Source organism: Oncorhynchus kisutch, linkage group LG18, assembly GCF_002021735.2.
Source record: "Oncorhynchus kisutch isolate 150728-3 linkage group LG18, Okis_V2, whole genome shotgun sequence".
Lineage (NCBI taxonomy): Eukaryota > Metazoa > Chordata > Actinopteri > Salmoniformes > Salmonidae > Oncorhynchus > Oncorhynchus kisutch.
In genome coordinates this window covers 27,580,712-27,597,675 of record NC_034191.2, presented here as the reverse complement: position 1 = coordinate 27,597,675, position 16,964 = coordinate 27,580,712, and the positions used below count along the sequence as shown (strand labels likewise).

The 16,964-nt window shown below is 50.1% G+C and overlaps 1 protein-coding gene across 5 annotated transcripts in view; it reads left to right on the top strand.

Annotated features, from left to right (window-relative positions):
- The window catches only part of LOC109909136 (2-(3-amino-3-carboxypropyl)histidine synthase subunit 1-like), a 100,181-nt gene extending 85,000 nt beyond the window's left edge, over nucleotides 1-15,181 (top strand). For 4 of the 5 annotated variants that reach the window (XM_031795707.1, XM_031795706.1, XM_031795709.1 and 1 more), the window contains 3 exons: nucleotides 4,410-4,488; nucleotides 13,685-13,819; nucleotides 14,252-15,181. In XM_031795707.1, the coding sequence (XP_031651567.1) occupies nucleotides 4,410-4,488; nucleotides 13,685-13,819; nucleotides 14,252-14,350 (313 nt within the window). In that variant the 3' untranslated portion in view covers nucleotides 14,351-15,181. Of the gene's footprint in view, nucleotides 1-465; nucleotides 2,045-4,409; nucleotides 4,489-13,684; nucleotides 13,820-14,251 lie in introns of those variants that run through there. The other variant, XM_020508086.2, reaches the window with a different exon arrangement.
- The last annotated feature ends 1,783 nt before the right edge of the window (nucleotides 15,182-16,964 follow it).

The following is a 16,964-nucleotide window of genomic DNA, read 5'->3' as shown; positions in this document are numbered from 1 at the left end:
TCTGCGTAAGGGCGCATAACAAATTTCACCCTATTCCCTATATTGTGCACTACTTTTGACCAGAGCCGTTTGCTGTAGAGGCAATAGGGTGTCATTTGGGATGCATGCTAACTTTTACTGGGGCTAATGGAGCAGAGAAGCTAATGTAGCAGGGTGTGGACAGTGCCTTAGTTCACACTGGGAACACTGGGGAACCCTTCGGGTCCTGTGGTCACCTCAACCCTGCTCGTCCCTGACTGCCTCCCAAATGGCTCCCTGTTTGGTGCACTACTTTTGACCAGGGCTTCTAGGGCACTATATATGGAAAAGGTGCCATTTGGGATGCAAGCTCTGTGTGGCACCCCCCTTCCCTCTAATTAGGTCTGCTTATCAGGCTATCCTCCCTCTACCTCAGCTCACTGCAGGGTCCCCCATTCACAGAGAGTCATCAGAATTCTATTCACTTACTGATGGTCTTCTTCACAGGGCATCACTCGAGGCATCAGCATGGCTCCCTACTCTCCGTCCTGTTCCCCTACACCCAGAGGGCTGCTAGGAAATGGACAGGGGAAATGGGGACACGTTCAGAGGCAGCGGCTGTAGTAGATAGACGTAAAATGGTGCTGACAGAGGGCTGCCTCGCTTCTAGTTCTTAGGAAAATCTGCAGTATTTTGTTCATTCTTACATTGTTAGCCCAGAAAATCTTAAGTGTTAATACATACAGCCGGGAAGAACTATTAGATATCAGAGTGGCATCAACTTACCAGCACTACACTACTGACTCAAAACAATGTCGCCGGAGAAGAGGTAGACGGAGCGGTCTTCTGGTCAGACTACGGAGGCACGCACACCACCCACCGCTTCCGAGTATATTACTCACTAATGTCCAGTCTCTAGATAACAAGGTAGATGAAATTAGGGCAAGAGTTGCTTTCCAGAGAGACATCAGAGATTGTAACATACTTTGTTTCATGGAAACATGGCTCTCTTGGGATAAGCTCTCAAAGTCAATACAGCCACCTGGATTCTTTGTACGTCGTGCCAACAGAAATAAATATCTTTCCGGGAAGAAGAAGGGCGGGGGTGTATGTTTCATGATTAACGACTCATGGTGTAATTGTAACAACATACAGGAACTCAAGTCCTTTCGTTCACCTGACCTAGAATTCCTCACAATCAAATGCCGTCCATATTATCTCCCAAGATAATTATCCGCTGTTATTGTCACAGCCGTGTATATGAAATGGTCCACCCACACATACAGCGTGGTGACGAAGGTGCAGCAGTGCCTCTTCAACCTCAGGAGGCTGAAGAAATGTGGCTTGTCACCTAAAACCCTCACAAACCTTTACGGATGCACAATTGAGAACATCCTGTCGGGCTGTATCACCGCCTGGTACGGCAACTGCTCCGCCCACAAACGCAAGGCTCTCCAGAGGGTGGTGCGGTCTGCACACCGCATCACCGGGGGAAAACTACCTGCCCTTCAGGACAACTACAGCACCCGATGTCACAGGAAGGCCAAAAAGATCATCAAGACAACAATCACCCGAGCCACTGCCTGTTCAACCCACTACCATACAGAAGGCGAGGCCAGTACAGGTGCATCAAAGCTGGGACCAAGAGACTCAAAAACAGTTTATATCTCAAGGCCATCAGACTGTTAAACAGCCACCACTAACATTGAGTGGCTGCTGCCAACATACAGACTTGAAATCATTGGTCACTTTGATATATTGATCACTGGTCACATTAACAATGCCACTTTAATAATGTTTACATATCTTGCATTACTCATCTCATATGTATATACTGTGTTTTATACCTTCTGTTGCATCTTGCCTATGCTGCTCTGTCATTGCTCATCCATATATTTATATGTATATATTCTTATTCCATTCCATTACTTAGATTTGTGTGTATTAGGTAGTTGTTGAGGAATTGTTAGATCGCATGTAAGATATTGCTACACTGTCGGAACTAGAAGCACAAGCATTTCGCTACACTCGCAATAACATCTGCTAACCATGTGTATGTGACCAATAAAATTTGATTTGACTGTGACTGGAGTTAGCTTTACCTCCCTGTAGCAACCCCTCTGTTTCCCTCTTCTGTCTCATTCCCCCTTTCTCTTCTTCTCCTCTCTCATTCTCTCACCCTCCCTCACTCTCTCAATTTAATCCATCTCTCTCTGTCTATGATACGTGGTGAGTGATCTGCGGTGCGCTAGGCAGATCTTAGCTCCGATATTGGCTGTAAATTGAATTGTGTGGCGTGCTGGGGACCTAGCCAGCGTGGCACAGCGCATGTTCCCAGGCCAATCCGTTAAGATACTGCTCCTAAAGAGGGAGGTAAGGATTGTCCAGTCTTTCTTCCCTCGTCTTCTATCCTTCGCTTCTCTCTCCTGCACTCCCAATTACTCATTGCTTGTCTTAAAGACATGCTCCGGTACTTTTGCTACTAAGAAAGTATGTTTTAAACCTCCTGCTTTGGGCTGGATGTGTGAATGTGTAGTTCATACATCCATATTCTATAAGCAGAATTACTGTCTTACCTCAGTTAGCCACGAAATCCCTAGTTTGAAAGTGACAGTTTTCTTAAAGCTGGGCCATTTTCCCTACATTTCCCCCCTAGCAATTCAGGTTCTAGCCAATGAGCTTCACCCCCCACATTTGAGTACACAGCTTGCAAGAGGCCTGCCCAGCGTTATCCAATGAGTTTGCAGGGCGGGTCCACTGGCTCGGTGGACACAGCAGAGAGAGGGGGAGGGAGAGAGAGCAGTGACATGGTCACATATCTGCACACGTGCCATTTTCAGGGACCACTTTTGGCTTGTGAGCGCTACTTTCAGAACTATTGGCTAAAAAGTATACAAAATATCAGAAGATCTCTTCAAGTATTCTGTGCAGATTTTGTGCTTTACTTAGCTAGTACTAGGTCACCCCTCTTTCCTGAGGCTACTAGTCATGTTTTAAAATAAACACACTCAGCTACACTATCCCCCATAATGAGTGGGGGATAGTACTCAGGCCGTTCAGTCTGATGCATTTGCTGTGTTTGCTTGGCTAAAGGGCCCCCTACATAGTGCACTATCTTTGACTAGGGCCAATAGAGTGCCATTTTGGACACAGCCTAAGAGTCTGAAAATACCTAAAGGTCATATCAGAACTACAGTTCTGTTCCAATCAGAACTCGGCGTCAGCATCCCAACTTCCTCCTCTGAGACTAAAGGGGAAACATCTGACTCAGCTGCCTTCCAAATTAGGCTTGTGAATACTAATTCGTCATGTTTTTGTGGAAATATTTTCCCCCTAAAAAGGTATTATGATTTAAAAATTTGAAAATGTAATGCGTTTTGCCTGAGGGGGTGGAATATTTGAGTTAATCGTGACAGAGACGAGGAGTGCAGTGAGGCCTCCAGTGGTTCAGGTGAAGCCCCAATCAATTGTACTGTTCAAGGAAGCGACTATGATATAAGACACAGTACAGTACTGCTACAAGGATACAAACTGAGTGGGAGAGCGAGAGAGGATGCAGAGATACATGTTAAACTTGTGAAAGTATCCCTGAAGATGAAGCACGATGCAGTGTTTTAGCGCTAGCTTCTTTCTCCCTCCACGACTTTCTGTACACCTGTGCACAGATTCTGAATCCATATATTTGTCTTGAAATCTACCTAGATATGTGCACTCTCATTCCTCACCATGTCCATGTGAATACAGCTGAATCCATAAATGTGTCTGGTGTATTCCTGGTGGCTGTCTGTGTTTGGAGACAGTACAGGGAGGGGCTGTCACCGTGGCGATGGAGCTGTGGATAGCATTGATTTGTGGAAGCTAACCCCTTTAACCCCGCACTGCCTCTCCATCCTCCCATCATCCATTCTCCTCATCCTTCACTCTCACAATCACTAAGATAAACACATCTCACTGCCAACCCCCCACCTTTCTCTCTATCTTTCTTAATGTCTCTCCCTCTCTAACACACTCCCGGCCCCCCTCCCCTCTGTCTGTCTTGCTATGTAGGCTAGCTCCGTGGAGACTGGGCTAGTGCAGCTTTTTTATTCAAGCTCACCTAACCTCTCCCTCTTCTTTGTCTTACCTCTTATTCATCCTCCTCTCACACCTTCGCACCTCTCCCTGTTTCCCTGTTTGTGTTCCCCCTCTCCCCTCCTCTCTCCCCCTGTCTCCTCTCAGCATTCTTTCTTTCTCTCCCTGGTATGATGAATGAATGTAGAGTATGTTTTGTGTTCAGAGTGAATCAGGACAGATCCTCTAACATATGCAGGAGATCAGGTGGAGGCAGAGCTGCCTGCAGCCCAATGCAGCAGCACAGATTCACATCATGGACCTACCCACCCTGCTATCTGAGATGTGCACTGCCTCTTTAATGCAATCTCCCTCTTTCTCTGCTGTCTCTCTCCTTGCAGGTGGGTCCAGATCGCTTGCCCGCGTCTCTCCATTGATTGGGGCACAGCCTTCTCCAAACCCCTGCTGTCTCCCTATGAGGTAAACAGGCGTCTTACAACAGCTCGCCTCGATCCATACTGTCTGCTGCTGTCTTTCACTATCAAAGCACGACAAGAGCGTGCACGCATACACAAACTTCTGATGACTTTTCTTCCTCAGAGCAGGCGGTGTTGTGTACCCTGTGGTAAATGTGGGAGAATGTCTGGTTCTGGTGTTAACATTGCAGGGGCTCATCAGTACTGCTTGTCTCTGAGCAGGCAGGTAACAGCCAGGCTGGTAGGGTTTATGGGACTGAGGACAGGGCTCAGGAGAGAGGCAGGCAGGCTGACTGGATGGGGCTAGGGGGAGAGGCAGGCTGGCTGGATGGGGCTGGGGGAAGAGGCAGGCAGGCTGGGGAAAGAGGCAGACAGGCTAGATGGGGCTAGGGAGAAAGGCAGGTACTGTAGGCTAGATGGGGCTGGGAAGGGCGAGAGGCAGGCAGGTTTGATGGGGCTATGGAGAGGGAGAGGCAGGCTGGCTGGATGGGGGTGGGTGGGTAGAGAGGCAGGCTGGCTGGGGCTGGGGATAGAGGCAGGCTCGATGGAGCTGGGGATAGAGGCAGGCTGGATGGGGCAGGGGAGAGAGGCAGGCTGGCTTGATGGGGCTAGTGAGGGAGAGAGGCAGGCTGGCTGGATTGGGCTAGGGAGGTTGGAGAGGCAGGCTGGCTGGATGTGGCTGGGGAGAGAGGCAGGCAGGCTGGGGCTGGGGAGAGGCAGGCTGGCCGGATGGTTACTGGGGAGAGACAGGCTGGCTTGATGGGGCTGGGGAGAGACTGGGGCTGGGGAGAGGCAGGCTGGCTTGATGGGGCTGGGGAGAGAGGCAGGCTGGCTTGATGGGGCTGGGGAGAGAGGAAGGCTGGCTTGATGGGGCTGGGGTGAGACTGGGGCGGGGGAGAGAGGCAGGCTGGCCGGATGGTTACTGGGGAGAGACAGGCTGGCTTGATGGGGCTGGGGAGAGAGGCAGGCAGCCTGGGGCTGGGGAGAGGCAGGCTGGCTTGGTGGGGCTGGAGAGAGGCAGGCAGGCTGGGGCTGGGGAGAGGCAGGCTGGCTTGATGGGGTTGGGGAGAGAGTCAGGCTGGCTTGATGGGGCTGGGGTGAGAGGCAGGCTGGGGCTGGGGAGAGAGGCAGGCGGGCTGGGGAGAGGCAGGCTGGCTGGCTTGATGGAGCTGAGGAGAGAGGCAGGCAGGCTGGGGCTGGGGAGAGAGGCAGGCAGGCTGGGGCTGGGGAGAGGCAGGCAGGCTGGCTTGATGGGGCTGGGGAGAGGCAGGCAGGCTGGCTTGATGGGGCTGGGGAGAGGCAGGCTGGCTTGATGGGGCTGGGGAGAGGCAGGCAGGCTGGGGCTGGGGAGAGGCAGGCAGGCTGGCTTGATGGGGCTGGGGAGAGGCAGGCTGGCTTGATGGGGTTGGGGAGAGAGTCAGACTGGCTTGATGGGGCTGGGGTGAGAGGCAGGCGGGCTGGGGAGAGGCAGGCTGGCTGGCTTGATGGAGCTGAGGAGAGAGGCAGGCAGGCTGGGGCTGGGGAGAGAGGCAGGCAGGCTGGGGCTGGGGAGAGGCAGGCAGGCTGGCTTGATGGGGCTGGGGAGAGGCAGGCAGGCTGGCTTGATGGGGCTGGGGAGAGGCAGGCAGGCCTGCTTGATGGGGCTGGGGAGAGGCAGGCAGGCTGGGGCTGGGGAGAGGCAGGCAGGCTGGCTTGATGGGGCTGGGGAGAGGCAGGCTGGCTTGATGGGGCTGGGGAGAGAGGCAGGCAGGCTGGATGGGGCTGAGGAGAGAGGCTGGATGGGGCTGAGGAGAGAGGCTGGATGGGGCTGGGGAGAGGCAGGCAGGCTGGATTGATGGGGCTGGGGAGAGGCAGGCTGGCTGGCTTGATGGGGCTGGGGAGAGAGGCAGGCTGGCTGGATGGGGCTGGGGAGAGAGGCAGCCTGAATGGGGCTAGGGAAAGAGGCAGGCTGGCTGAATGGGCCTGGGGGAGAGAGGCAGGCTGGCTGTATGGGGCTGGCGAGAAAGGCAGGCTGGCTGGATGGTGCTGGGGATAGAGGCAGGCAGGCTGGATGAGGCTGGCGAGAGAGGCAGGCTGGCTTGATGGGGCTGGGGAAAGGAAGGCTGGCTGGATGAGGCTGGCGAGAGGCAGGCTGGCTGGTTGGGGCTGGCGAGAGAGGCAGGCAGGCTGGATGGGGCTGGACAGAGAGGCTGGCTGGATGGGGCTGGGGAGAGAGAGGCAGGCTGGTTGGTTGGGGCTGGCGAGAGAGGCAGGCTGGCTGGATTGGGCTGGAGAGAGGCAAGCTGGCTGGCTGGCTGGCTGGATGTGTCTAGGGGAAAGAGGCAGACTGGCTGGATGAGGCTGGCGAGAGAGACAGGCTGGATGGGGCTGGGGAGAGAGGCAGGCTGGCTGAATGGGGCTGGGGAGAGAGGCAGGCTGGCTGAATGGGGTTGGGGAGAGAGGCAGGCTGGCTGAATGGGGCTGGGGGGAGAGAGGCAGGCTGGATGGGGCTGGGGGGAGAGAGGCAGGCTGGATGGATGAGGCTGGCGAGAGAGGCAGGCAGGCTGGCTTGATGGGGCTCGGGAGAGGCAGGCTGGCTTGATGGGGCTGGGGAGAGAGGCTGGATGGGGCTGGGGAGAGGCAGGCAGGCTGGCTTGATGGGGCTGGGGAGAGGCAGGCTGGCTGGATGGGGCTGAGGAGAGAGGCTGGCTGGATGTGGCTGGAGAGAGAGGCTGGCTGGATGGGGCTGGAGAGAGAGGCTGGCTGGATGGGGCTGGGGGGAGAGAGGCAGGCTGGCTGGTTGGGGCTGGCGAGAGAGGCAGGCTGGCTGGATGGGGCTGGAGAGAGGCAGGCTGGCTGGCTGGATGGGGCTAGGGGAAAGAGGCAGACTGGCTGGATGAGGCTGGCGAGAGAGGCAGGCTGGCTGAATGGAGCTGGGGAGAGAGGCAGCCTGAATGGGGCTGGGGACAGAGAGGCTGGCTGGATGGGGCTGGGGGGAGAGAGGCAGGCTTGTTGGTTGGGGCTGGCGAGAGGCAAGCTGGCTGGCTGGCTGGATGTGTCTAGGGGAAGAGGCAGACTGGCTGGATGAGGCTGGCGAGAGAGTCAGGCTGGATGGGGCTGGGGAGAGAGGCAGGCTGGCTGAATGGGGCTGGGGAGAGAGGCAGGCTGGCTGAATGGGGCTGGGGGGAGAGAGGCAGGCTGGATGGGGCTGGGGGGAGAGAGGCAGGCTGGATGGATGAGGCTGGCATGAGAGGCAGGCTGGCTGGGGCTGGCGAGAGAGGCAGGCTAGCTGGATTGCGCTGGGGAGAGAGACAGGCAGGCTGGATGAGGCTGGAGAGAGAGGCAGGCAGGCTGGCTGGCTGGATGGGGCTGGGGATCGGCAGGCTGGCTGGCTTGGGCTGGGGAGAGAGGCAGCCTGAATGGGGCTAGGGAAAGAGGCAGGCTGACTGAATGGGGCTGTGGGGAGAGAGGTAGGCTGGATGGGGCTGGGGGAGAGATGCAGGCTGGCTGAATGGGCCTGGGGGAGAGAGTCAGGCTGGCTTGGGCTGGGGAGAGAGGCAGCCTGAATGGGGCTAGGGAAAGAGGCAGGCTGGCTGAATGGGGCTGTGAGGAGAGAGGTAGGCTGGATGGGGCTGGGGGAGAGATGCAGGCTGGCTGAATGGGCCTGGGGAAGAGAGGCAGGCTGGATGGGGCTGGGGGAGAGAGGCAGGCTGGATGGGGCTGGGGGAGAGAGGCAGGCTGGCTGGATGGGGCTTGGGGGAGAGAGGCAGGCTGGCTGGATTGGGCTGGGGACAGCGGCAGGCCGGCTGGGGCTGGGGAGAGAGGCAGGCTGGCTGAATGGGGCTAGGAAGAGAGGCAGGCTGGCTGAATGGGCTGAGGAGAGAGGCTGGCTGGCTGATTTCGGGCTGGGGAAAGAGGCAGGCTGGATGGGGCTGGGGGAGAGAGGCAGGCTGGCTGGATGGGTCTTGAGGGAGAGAGGCAGGCTGGCTGGATTGGGCTGGGGAGAGAGGCAGGCAGGCTGAATGGGGCTGGGGAGAGAGGCAGGCAGGCTGAATGGGGCTGGGGAGAGAGGCAGGCTGGCTAGATGGGGCTGGGGGGAGAGAGGTGGGCTGGATGGGTCTGGGGAGAGAGGCGGGTATGGACCAAGCTCTTCAGTAGAAGCCCCTATGTTCTATCTTTCAGCTCTGTTGCTCTCAATTCGATTTAAATTTAAGGTGCTTATTGGCATGGGAAACATATGTTTACATTGCCAAAGCAAGTGAAATAGATAATAAAACGTAAAGGAAATAAACAATAAAACATTTACGGTAAACATTAGTTCCAAAATAATAAATACATTTCAAATGTCATATTATGTCTATATACCGTGTTGTAATGATGTGCAAATAGTTAAAGTACAAAAGGGAAAATAAATAAACATATAAATATTGGTTGTATTTAAAATGGTGTTTTGTTCTTCAATGGTTGTACTTTTCTCTCTCTCTCTCTCTCTCTCTCTGACTGACTGACTGGTGTTCTCTCACACCACAGCACAGCAGACCAGCTCCCCTCGCTGGGGGCCTCGCCACACTGCACCCCAGCTGCAGCTTGTTTTTCTAACCAGGAAGAGATGGATCTGATAAGCAAATGTTTGTTTTTGTACTCCTATGGAGGTAGTGCGTCCCTTAAGACAGGCTTTGGTTTCACAGTGATATCAAGCCCAGGAGTATAAATATGAGGTGGGCTGCATTTTAGAGACACGAAGAGGTGTTAATGTATGCACTATCAGTCATTACTGTTTAAAAATGAGTCATACGCTTAAAATGTACAGTTTACATTGTGACTAAGACACTAATTGTCTTAGATATTAGGTTAGTTTCCTAATGGGAAAGGTGCCCGTTATATGGGCATTAGCATCATCATGGTCTTATTTTAAGCTATGGTCCAAGGTCAGTACATTCCATATCTGTGATCATGCACGGTTTATGCTGCTGCTATGATATTGACTAATACTACAGACGCTGTGTGACTGTGATTCGCCCAGTAGTAATATCCCTCCCTGACGTTCATTTGTGTTCAGAAGCCTTCTAGTAAGATGTTCCCGGGCTTCCTTGACGGCCCTTTTCAGATACTATCAATACATATGAATTATTTGCTCTGTCTGCGTTTGTGTGTGTACGTTTGATAAGTTAATTCACCTCTTCTCTAATAGACTATCTGCGTCTGTTTTCCCTGCTTTCCTCTGTGGCGCATTAGAAACTGGGGAGATGAGGGAGATATGAGGGAGGAGAGAGATATAGGGGGATGAGGGAGGAGAGGGAAGAGATAGCTATGAGGAAGAGAGGTATGGGAAGGAGAGGGAAGAGATAGATATGAGGAAGAGAGGTATGGGAAGGAGAGGGAAGAGAGATATGAGGAAGAGAGGTATGGGGGGATTAGGGAAGAGAGGGAAGAGAGATATGGGGGATTAGGGAGGAGAGGGAAGAGAGATATGGGGGATTAGGGAGGAGAGGGAAAAGAGATATTGGGGGATGAGGGAGGAGCGGGCAGAGAGATATGGGGGGATGGAGGAGGAGAGGGAAGAGAGATATGGACGGATGAGGGAGGAGAGAGATGGGGAGGAGAGAGATATGAGGGAGGAGAGGGAAGAGAGAGATATGAGGGAGGAGAGGGAAGAGAGATATTGGTGGATGGGGGAGGAGAGGGAAGAGAGAGATATGAGTGGAGAGGGAGCAGTGGTTATTTTCAGAGCGTCTCATGTTATATTTATAGTCAATAAGACACACTTGCCTCCTGTCAGTGAAGGGATTAGCAGGAGCAGCTAGTTTACACAGGGAGAGGGAGAGGGAGGGAGGAGATAGATTGGAGCTGAAGAGAGTAGAGATGAGAGGAAAGGAAAGGGGAAACTAGATGAAAGAGAAATGAGTGATTGATAAGAATACATTACATTATTGACTAGAGCTGTGATGATACCAGTATTGCAATATTCTTTCCATGGCAAAAAATGAAAACATGAAGCAGACAACTCTTTGGTCCTTTAAAAACCAGCTGAATGTAAAATACTGTGTGATATAGCTTGGTAAATAAATACATGTGACTCTGGATGACAACAAAATGACGTTTATTTCCAGCATTAGGGCTGTTTTCCTGAAAGTTAAATAAGGTTTGTGATTTGTTTCCTTGCCACAATACTGGTATCGTCCAGGCTCTAGTATTGACATGGTTTAACATGATAACAAAGGGGAAATGATTGAAATTGTAGGCAGAACATGTACAATACAAGAGTTGTTTATCATTTACATAATTGTTTATCAAATTAAATCTCTCCATGACCCGTGTCTTTTTAATAGAGATAATTAGAAAATCTTCTGTATTATAAATTGAATTATCTTTTTATCTCTATCTTAATGTTCACTAATGCCATTCATAGCCAGTATTGGCTCAAAGTAATTCTCGCACATGGTAAAGTGTGTTAGTTCCTCTCCAACACCTGTTTTGCTCCGCACTACAGCGTGTGTCCTAAATGGCACCCTATTCCTTATATAGTGCACTATAAAGGCTATTCCCTATATAATGCACTATAACGACTATTCCCTATATAGTGCACTATAACGACTATTCCCTATATAGTGCACTATAAAGGGAATAGGTTGCCATTTAGGAAGCAGACAATTAGGTAGGTAGAAATAAAGTGACACCCACTCAATATTTTGACACCTGTCTGGCATGTGTGAAGTCAGACATTGTCCCATGGTTCTCTGAATAAAGCTGTGCCCCATACAGTGCTCTTCTCCCTCACTGTTCCTTCTCGGCCAACACTAACACTTCTGCCTTTTCCATCAGCCCACTCCCTACCTCAATGACATGCCAATGCCAGTCATTTGTGGAAATGAGTAGGAATTGAAATCATGAATTGAAAAGAACAACTACAGACAGCTCAGTAATTAAATCGAATACATGTTCTCAATGGAAAATGACTGGAATGGAACTGGCCCCAAGCCTTGATTATGAACTTTGTACAGTATGATGGGCTGTATGATACAGTGTGGTGGGCTGTATGGTACAGTATGATGGGCTGTATGGTACAGTGTGATGGGCTGTATGTACAGTGTGATGGGCTGTATGTACAGTGTGATGGGCTGTATGGTCCAGTGTGATGGGCTGTATGTACAGTGTGATGGGCTGTATGGTCCAGTGTGATGGGCTGTATGGTACAGTGTGATGGGCTGTATGGTACAGTGTGATGGGCTGTATGGTACAGTGTGATGGGCTGTATGGTACAGTGTGATGGGCTGTATGGTCCAGTGTGATGGGCTGTATGGTACAGTGTAATGGGCTGTATGTACAGTGTGATGGGCTGTATGGTACAGTGTGATGGGCTGTATGGTACAGTGTGATGGGCTGTATGGTACAGTGTGGTGGGCTGTATGGTACAGTATGATGGGCTGTATGGTACAGTAAGGTGGGCTGTATGGTACAGTATGATGGGCTGTATGGTACAGTGTGATGGGCTGTATGGTACAGTGTGATGGGCTGAATGGTACAGTATGATGGGCTGTATGGTACAGTGTGATGGGCTGTATGGTACAGTGTAATGGGCTGTATGGTACAGTGTGATGGGCTGTATCTACAGTATGATGGGCTGTATGTACAGTATGATGGGCTGTATCTACAGTATGATGGGCTGTATGTACAGTATGATGGGCTGTATCTACAGTATGATGGGCAGTATGATGGGCTGTATCTACAGTATGATGGGCTGTATGTACAGTATGATGAGCTGTATGTACAGTATGATGGGCTGTATGTACAGTATGATGGGCTGTATGTACAGTATGATGACATGTATGTACAGTATGATGGGCTCTATGATGTACATTACGATGGGCAGTATGATGGGCTGTATGTACTGAATGATGGGCTGTATGTACGGTATGATGGGCTGTATGTACGGTATGATGGGCAGTATGATGGGCTGTATAGTACAGTGTGATGGGCTGTATGTACAGTGTGATGGGCAGTATGATGGGCTGTACGTACAGTATGATGGGCTGTATGTACGGTATGATGGGCTGTATGTACAGTATGATGGGCAGTATGATGGGCTGTATAGTACAGTGTGATGGGCTGTATGTACAGTGTGATGGGCAGTATGATGGGCTGTACGTACAGTATGATGGGCTGTAAGTACAGTAAGATGGGCAGTTTAATGTGCAGAATGATGGGCAGTATGATGGTCTGTATGTACAGTATGATGGGCTGTATGTACAGTGTGATGGGCTGTATGTACAGTATGGTGGGCTGTATGTACAGTGTGATGGGCTGTATGTACAGTATGGTGGGCTGTATGTACAGTATGATTGGCAGTTTAATGTGCAGAATGATGGGCAGTATGATGGGCTGTATGTACAGTTTAATGTGCAGAATGATGGGCAGTATGATGGGCTGTACATACAGTATGATTGGCAGTTTAATGTGCAGAATGATGGGCAGTATGTACAGTTTGATGGGCTGTATGTACAGTATGATGGGCAGTATGTACTGGATGATGTGCTATATGTACTGAGTTATGGGCTGTATGATGGGCAGTATGTTTGGCAGTATGATGTACAGTTTGATGGGCTGTATGATGTACAGTATGATGGGCTGTTTGATGGGCAGTATGTGCAGTATGATGGGCTGTATGTACAGTATGGTGGTCTGTATGTTCAGTATGATGGGCTGTATGTACAGTATGATGGGCAGTATGATGGTCTGTATGTTCAGTATGATGGGCTGTATCTACAGTATGATGGGCAGTATGAGGGGCTGTAGGTACTGAATGATGGGCTGTATAATGGGCAGTATGTTGGGCAGTATGATGGGTAGTATGATGGGCAGTATGTACTGAATGATGGGCAGTATGTTGGGCAGTATGTACTGAATGATGGGAAGTATGATGGGTAGTATGTTGGGCAGTATGATGGGCGGTATGTACTGAATGATGGGCAACATGATGGGCAGTATGATGGGCAGTATGTTGGGCAGTATGATGGGCAGTATGTTTGGCAGTATAATGGGCAGTATGTTGGGCAGTAGTAAAAGGACAGGACTAATGAATGGATTGCTGGAAGCCCTCTCTCTTGGTTGTGTTGTTTATGTGTGCAGATGATCTATGTTTATCCTCTGTCTTCTCTCCTGTCTTCCCCTCTGCTGTCCTGTCCTCTCTGCTCTGATCTCCCTCCCCTCTTCTCCTCTACCAGGCAGCTGTGGCTCTGCAGCAGGTGGGCTGGCAGGAGGTGTACCCCATGGACTTCTACTCCAATCAGAGCCTGGGGCCATGGGCGCCCAACCACCCCGACAACCAACCAGCTCGGCCCACACGCAAACAGACACAGGTGAGTAGGGCAGAAGACGAATTACTTGGGGGGTGGGGGTGAAACCAAATGTGTACAAAATGCTTGAAGCCTCTCGTGTGTGTGTGTGTGTGTGTGTGTGTGTCATGTGCCTTAAATGGAAGCGCTTACTAAGAGCGAGCGCGTCACCATGGTGACACCCAGCGGTACACTGACAACAGAACACATTTCATGATTTTACATTTCTTCTTTGATTTGTGTTGATTCAAAGTTGCATATCTGACCCTGTTTGAAATGATGTTCAATGACTTGTAAATGTCAACAATCAAATGTATGCATTCTCCTTGGAGGAATATTTCCTTGCTATGAACATTCCTTGTGAGTTTTCCTGTCATTGTATCAGGAGTAGGTACTATTAGGGGTAGGCACTGTCACAGTTCCAAATGTTAACTCTCTCCCACTGTTTCCCTACAGAAGACTGGCTCACAGCCAGCCCCTACCTCCACTCCCTCACAGCAGTCTAAACTGTGTGGACAGAACCAGTGCGCCCCTTTTGGCTGTCAGGGAGAATGACATGTACACCTCCGCTGCTGTTGGAGCTCAGGAGGGCTTTCACTCTGAGCCCTGCTCAACACCTCACCTCCCCCAGGAGACAGAGAGCAGTACAGAGAACCAGAGACACTTCACCTCAGATACCCCTCCATTATATTTACTGTCCTGATGGAATGGACATTCCTGCATCAAAGTTTGAGAGAGAGAGAGAGAGAGAAGGATATTTAATATTTTAACCAACATGTCTACCAATCAGTAGCAGTTAGAAGCGTGTGTCAGACAGGAGCTCCTGGTTAGGGCTGTGTATTAGTCAGTCACGACTTGCTCTCCACTCATTATTTATTAATGACAGGAGTCTTTCAGTGTGTGTGTGTGAGATGTGGCCTAGGCTGGTTCCCTGAGTACATCTCCCTAGGTTATCTACCACAGTCTCTTTGATGTCACACGTACGGCACCCCTCTGATGTCACAATCCCCCCCCCCCCCGACAAGGCCTGCTGTGCTGCAGCTTCTACTCAGATCAGTCACAGCCGCATCTCATTCGAATCACAAGCACAGGTGCTAGATACTGCTGGTCCCACCAGATGCCCAGGTCCTCGATGTTGTATTGGGTAATGAGCTACGTCACTGTATATAATATCACATTACACCATGCTCGACACCTCAGCGTTTCCCTCACAAGGCTAGCTAGTGAGTTATAAAGGTGTTTGTTTACTGACTGTTGTCTTGCTGGTTTGAATAGAAGCATTGGAAAACAGAGTTCTTTCAGTTGAGGTATAATTGACATATTGGGAGGTGGGGATTTGGAGGGAGATTGCATTCAACAGATAAATAAAGAATCTTCACTCCCTAATGCTTGTAGGATCTGCAGAGAAAATATCAAACTTAATTAAGCTGAGTAAACTTTTGTGGATTGCAAAGCCAAACTGAATATCCTCTCTAGTATCTCTCTTCGCTGTTTACTTCTTTATTGTCCAGTGTCTGGATCCTTACCCACAGAGAATCCCTACCTACATCTTTTAAAACATAAACACTATAGCACTGTACCTGTCCACAGCCCTGGGATATGTTTATTAAGCACAGGCACGGAATAATGTTTTTAAATGGAGACAGAAATGAGCATGCTAAACCAATATGTCTAGGTAGTACTTCCTCTGTTTCAAACCATTTGCTTCTTTTCTTGGTAACTGAAGTAACCCAAGTATTTGCACCACCTCTGCTCTCACACTTGCCTTCCACAGAGACTCTGATCCAATGCACATATATGGCCAAATGCAGAAAAACATGTTATGTGAGAAAATTCTCCCCGTATGATCTGTGGTGTATTGTGTCAGACATATTGCACCACAGGTTCATTGGACCAGAGATGAAGTGGGAGGCAGTGGCCACTAGATGGAGAAATCTGCATAGCCAGTGTGTTTTAGCCCCACTCTGATAGTGCTGCTAAATCACCAGAGCTCATGGGGGATTGATTTATCACTGTTTTGTATGGCAGTGTAGTGGGTGAGTGTGCTTGGGGGTGTCCTTCCAAGAACCCTGTGTGCTTTTTGTATTCAGTGTGTGTAATTGTTTCCAGATGTTTGGGGAATGTGACTCCACTCTCTTCCATCTCCCTTGGCATCCCTCCCCCTCTCCCTCTTCTCTCCAAATGTTTTTGCCATCATGTTTCTTCTGCCAGCAGCTCCCCGTTTCCTGTCCCTAGGGCAGGATTGGCCAGGGTGGGGTTATGGAGGGGTTATGACTGCTTTTGACTGCTTATGAGCTTCCTGTGCACATGTGTCACGTGACTAAGTCATTTCAGTTGAATGCAGTCAGTTGTACAACTGACTAGGTATTTCCCTTTCCTTTCTCAAAGGCAACAGGTGTCATGGATTACGTAGGCGTTTGACTGCTATCAGTTTGCGCTGTACGGTCAGCTGGTGTTTATTGTAACCCAGTTCCTATGTTGGTCACCCAAAACCATTATATTGATATCCCCCAAATACAATAAAACATTTAAGATATGTGTTAATATATAGGTCATAGTGTATCGCAGGAGGTTGGTGGGACCTTAATTGGGGAGGACGGGCTCAGTGTAACAGCTGGAGCGGCATCAGTGGAATGGTATCAAATATATCAAACGCATGGTTTCTATGTGTTTGATGCCATTCCACTCGTTCCATTCCAGCCATTATTATGAGCCGTCCTCCCCTCAGCAGCCTCCACTGTAGTATATCTTAAATAGCACTTTTGTAAAACCCAAAGATGTATTGCACCAACTGATTGCTTACTTTCAGACTCCTAGTATGTGCTTGTTTGTTTGTTTGTTTTTCTGGTCCAGAGAAGGCTCCTCAGAGGAGGAAGGGGAGGACCATTCTCCTCAGTGAATTTCATGCAAATAAAATTGGAAAACATTTCAAAAGTGATCCTTTTCAGATAAAACGGTATTAAATATATTCACGTCACCAAATAATTGATTAAAACACACTGTTTTGCAATGAAGGTCTACAATAGCCTCAGCAGCACTCTGTAGGGTAGCACTATGGTGTAGCCAGAGGACAGCTAGCTTCTGTCCTCCTCTGGGTACATTGACTTCGATACAAAACCTAGGAGGCTCATGGTTCTCACCACCTTCCATAGACTTACACAGTAATTAT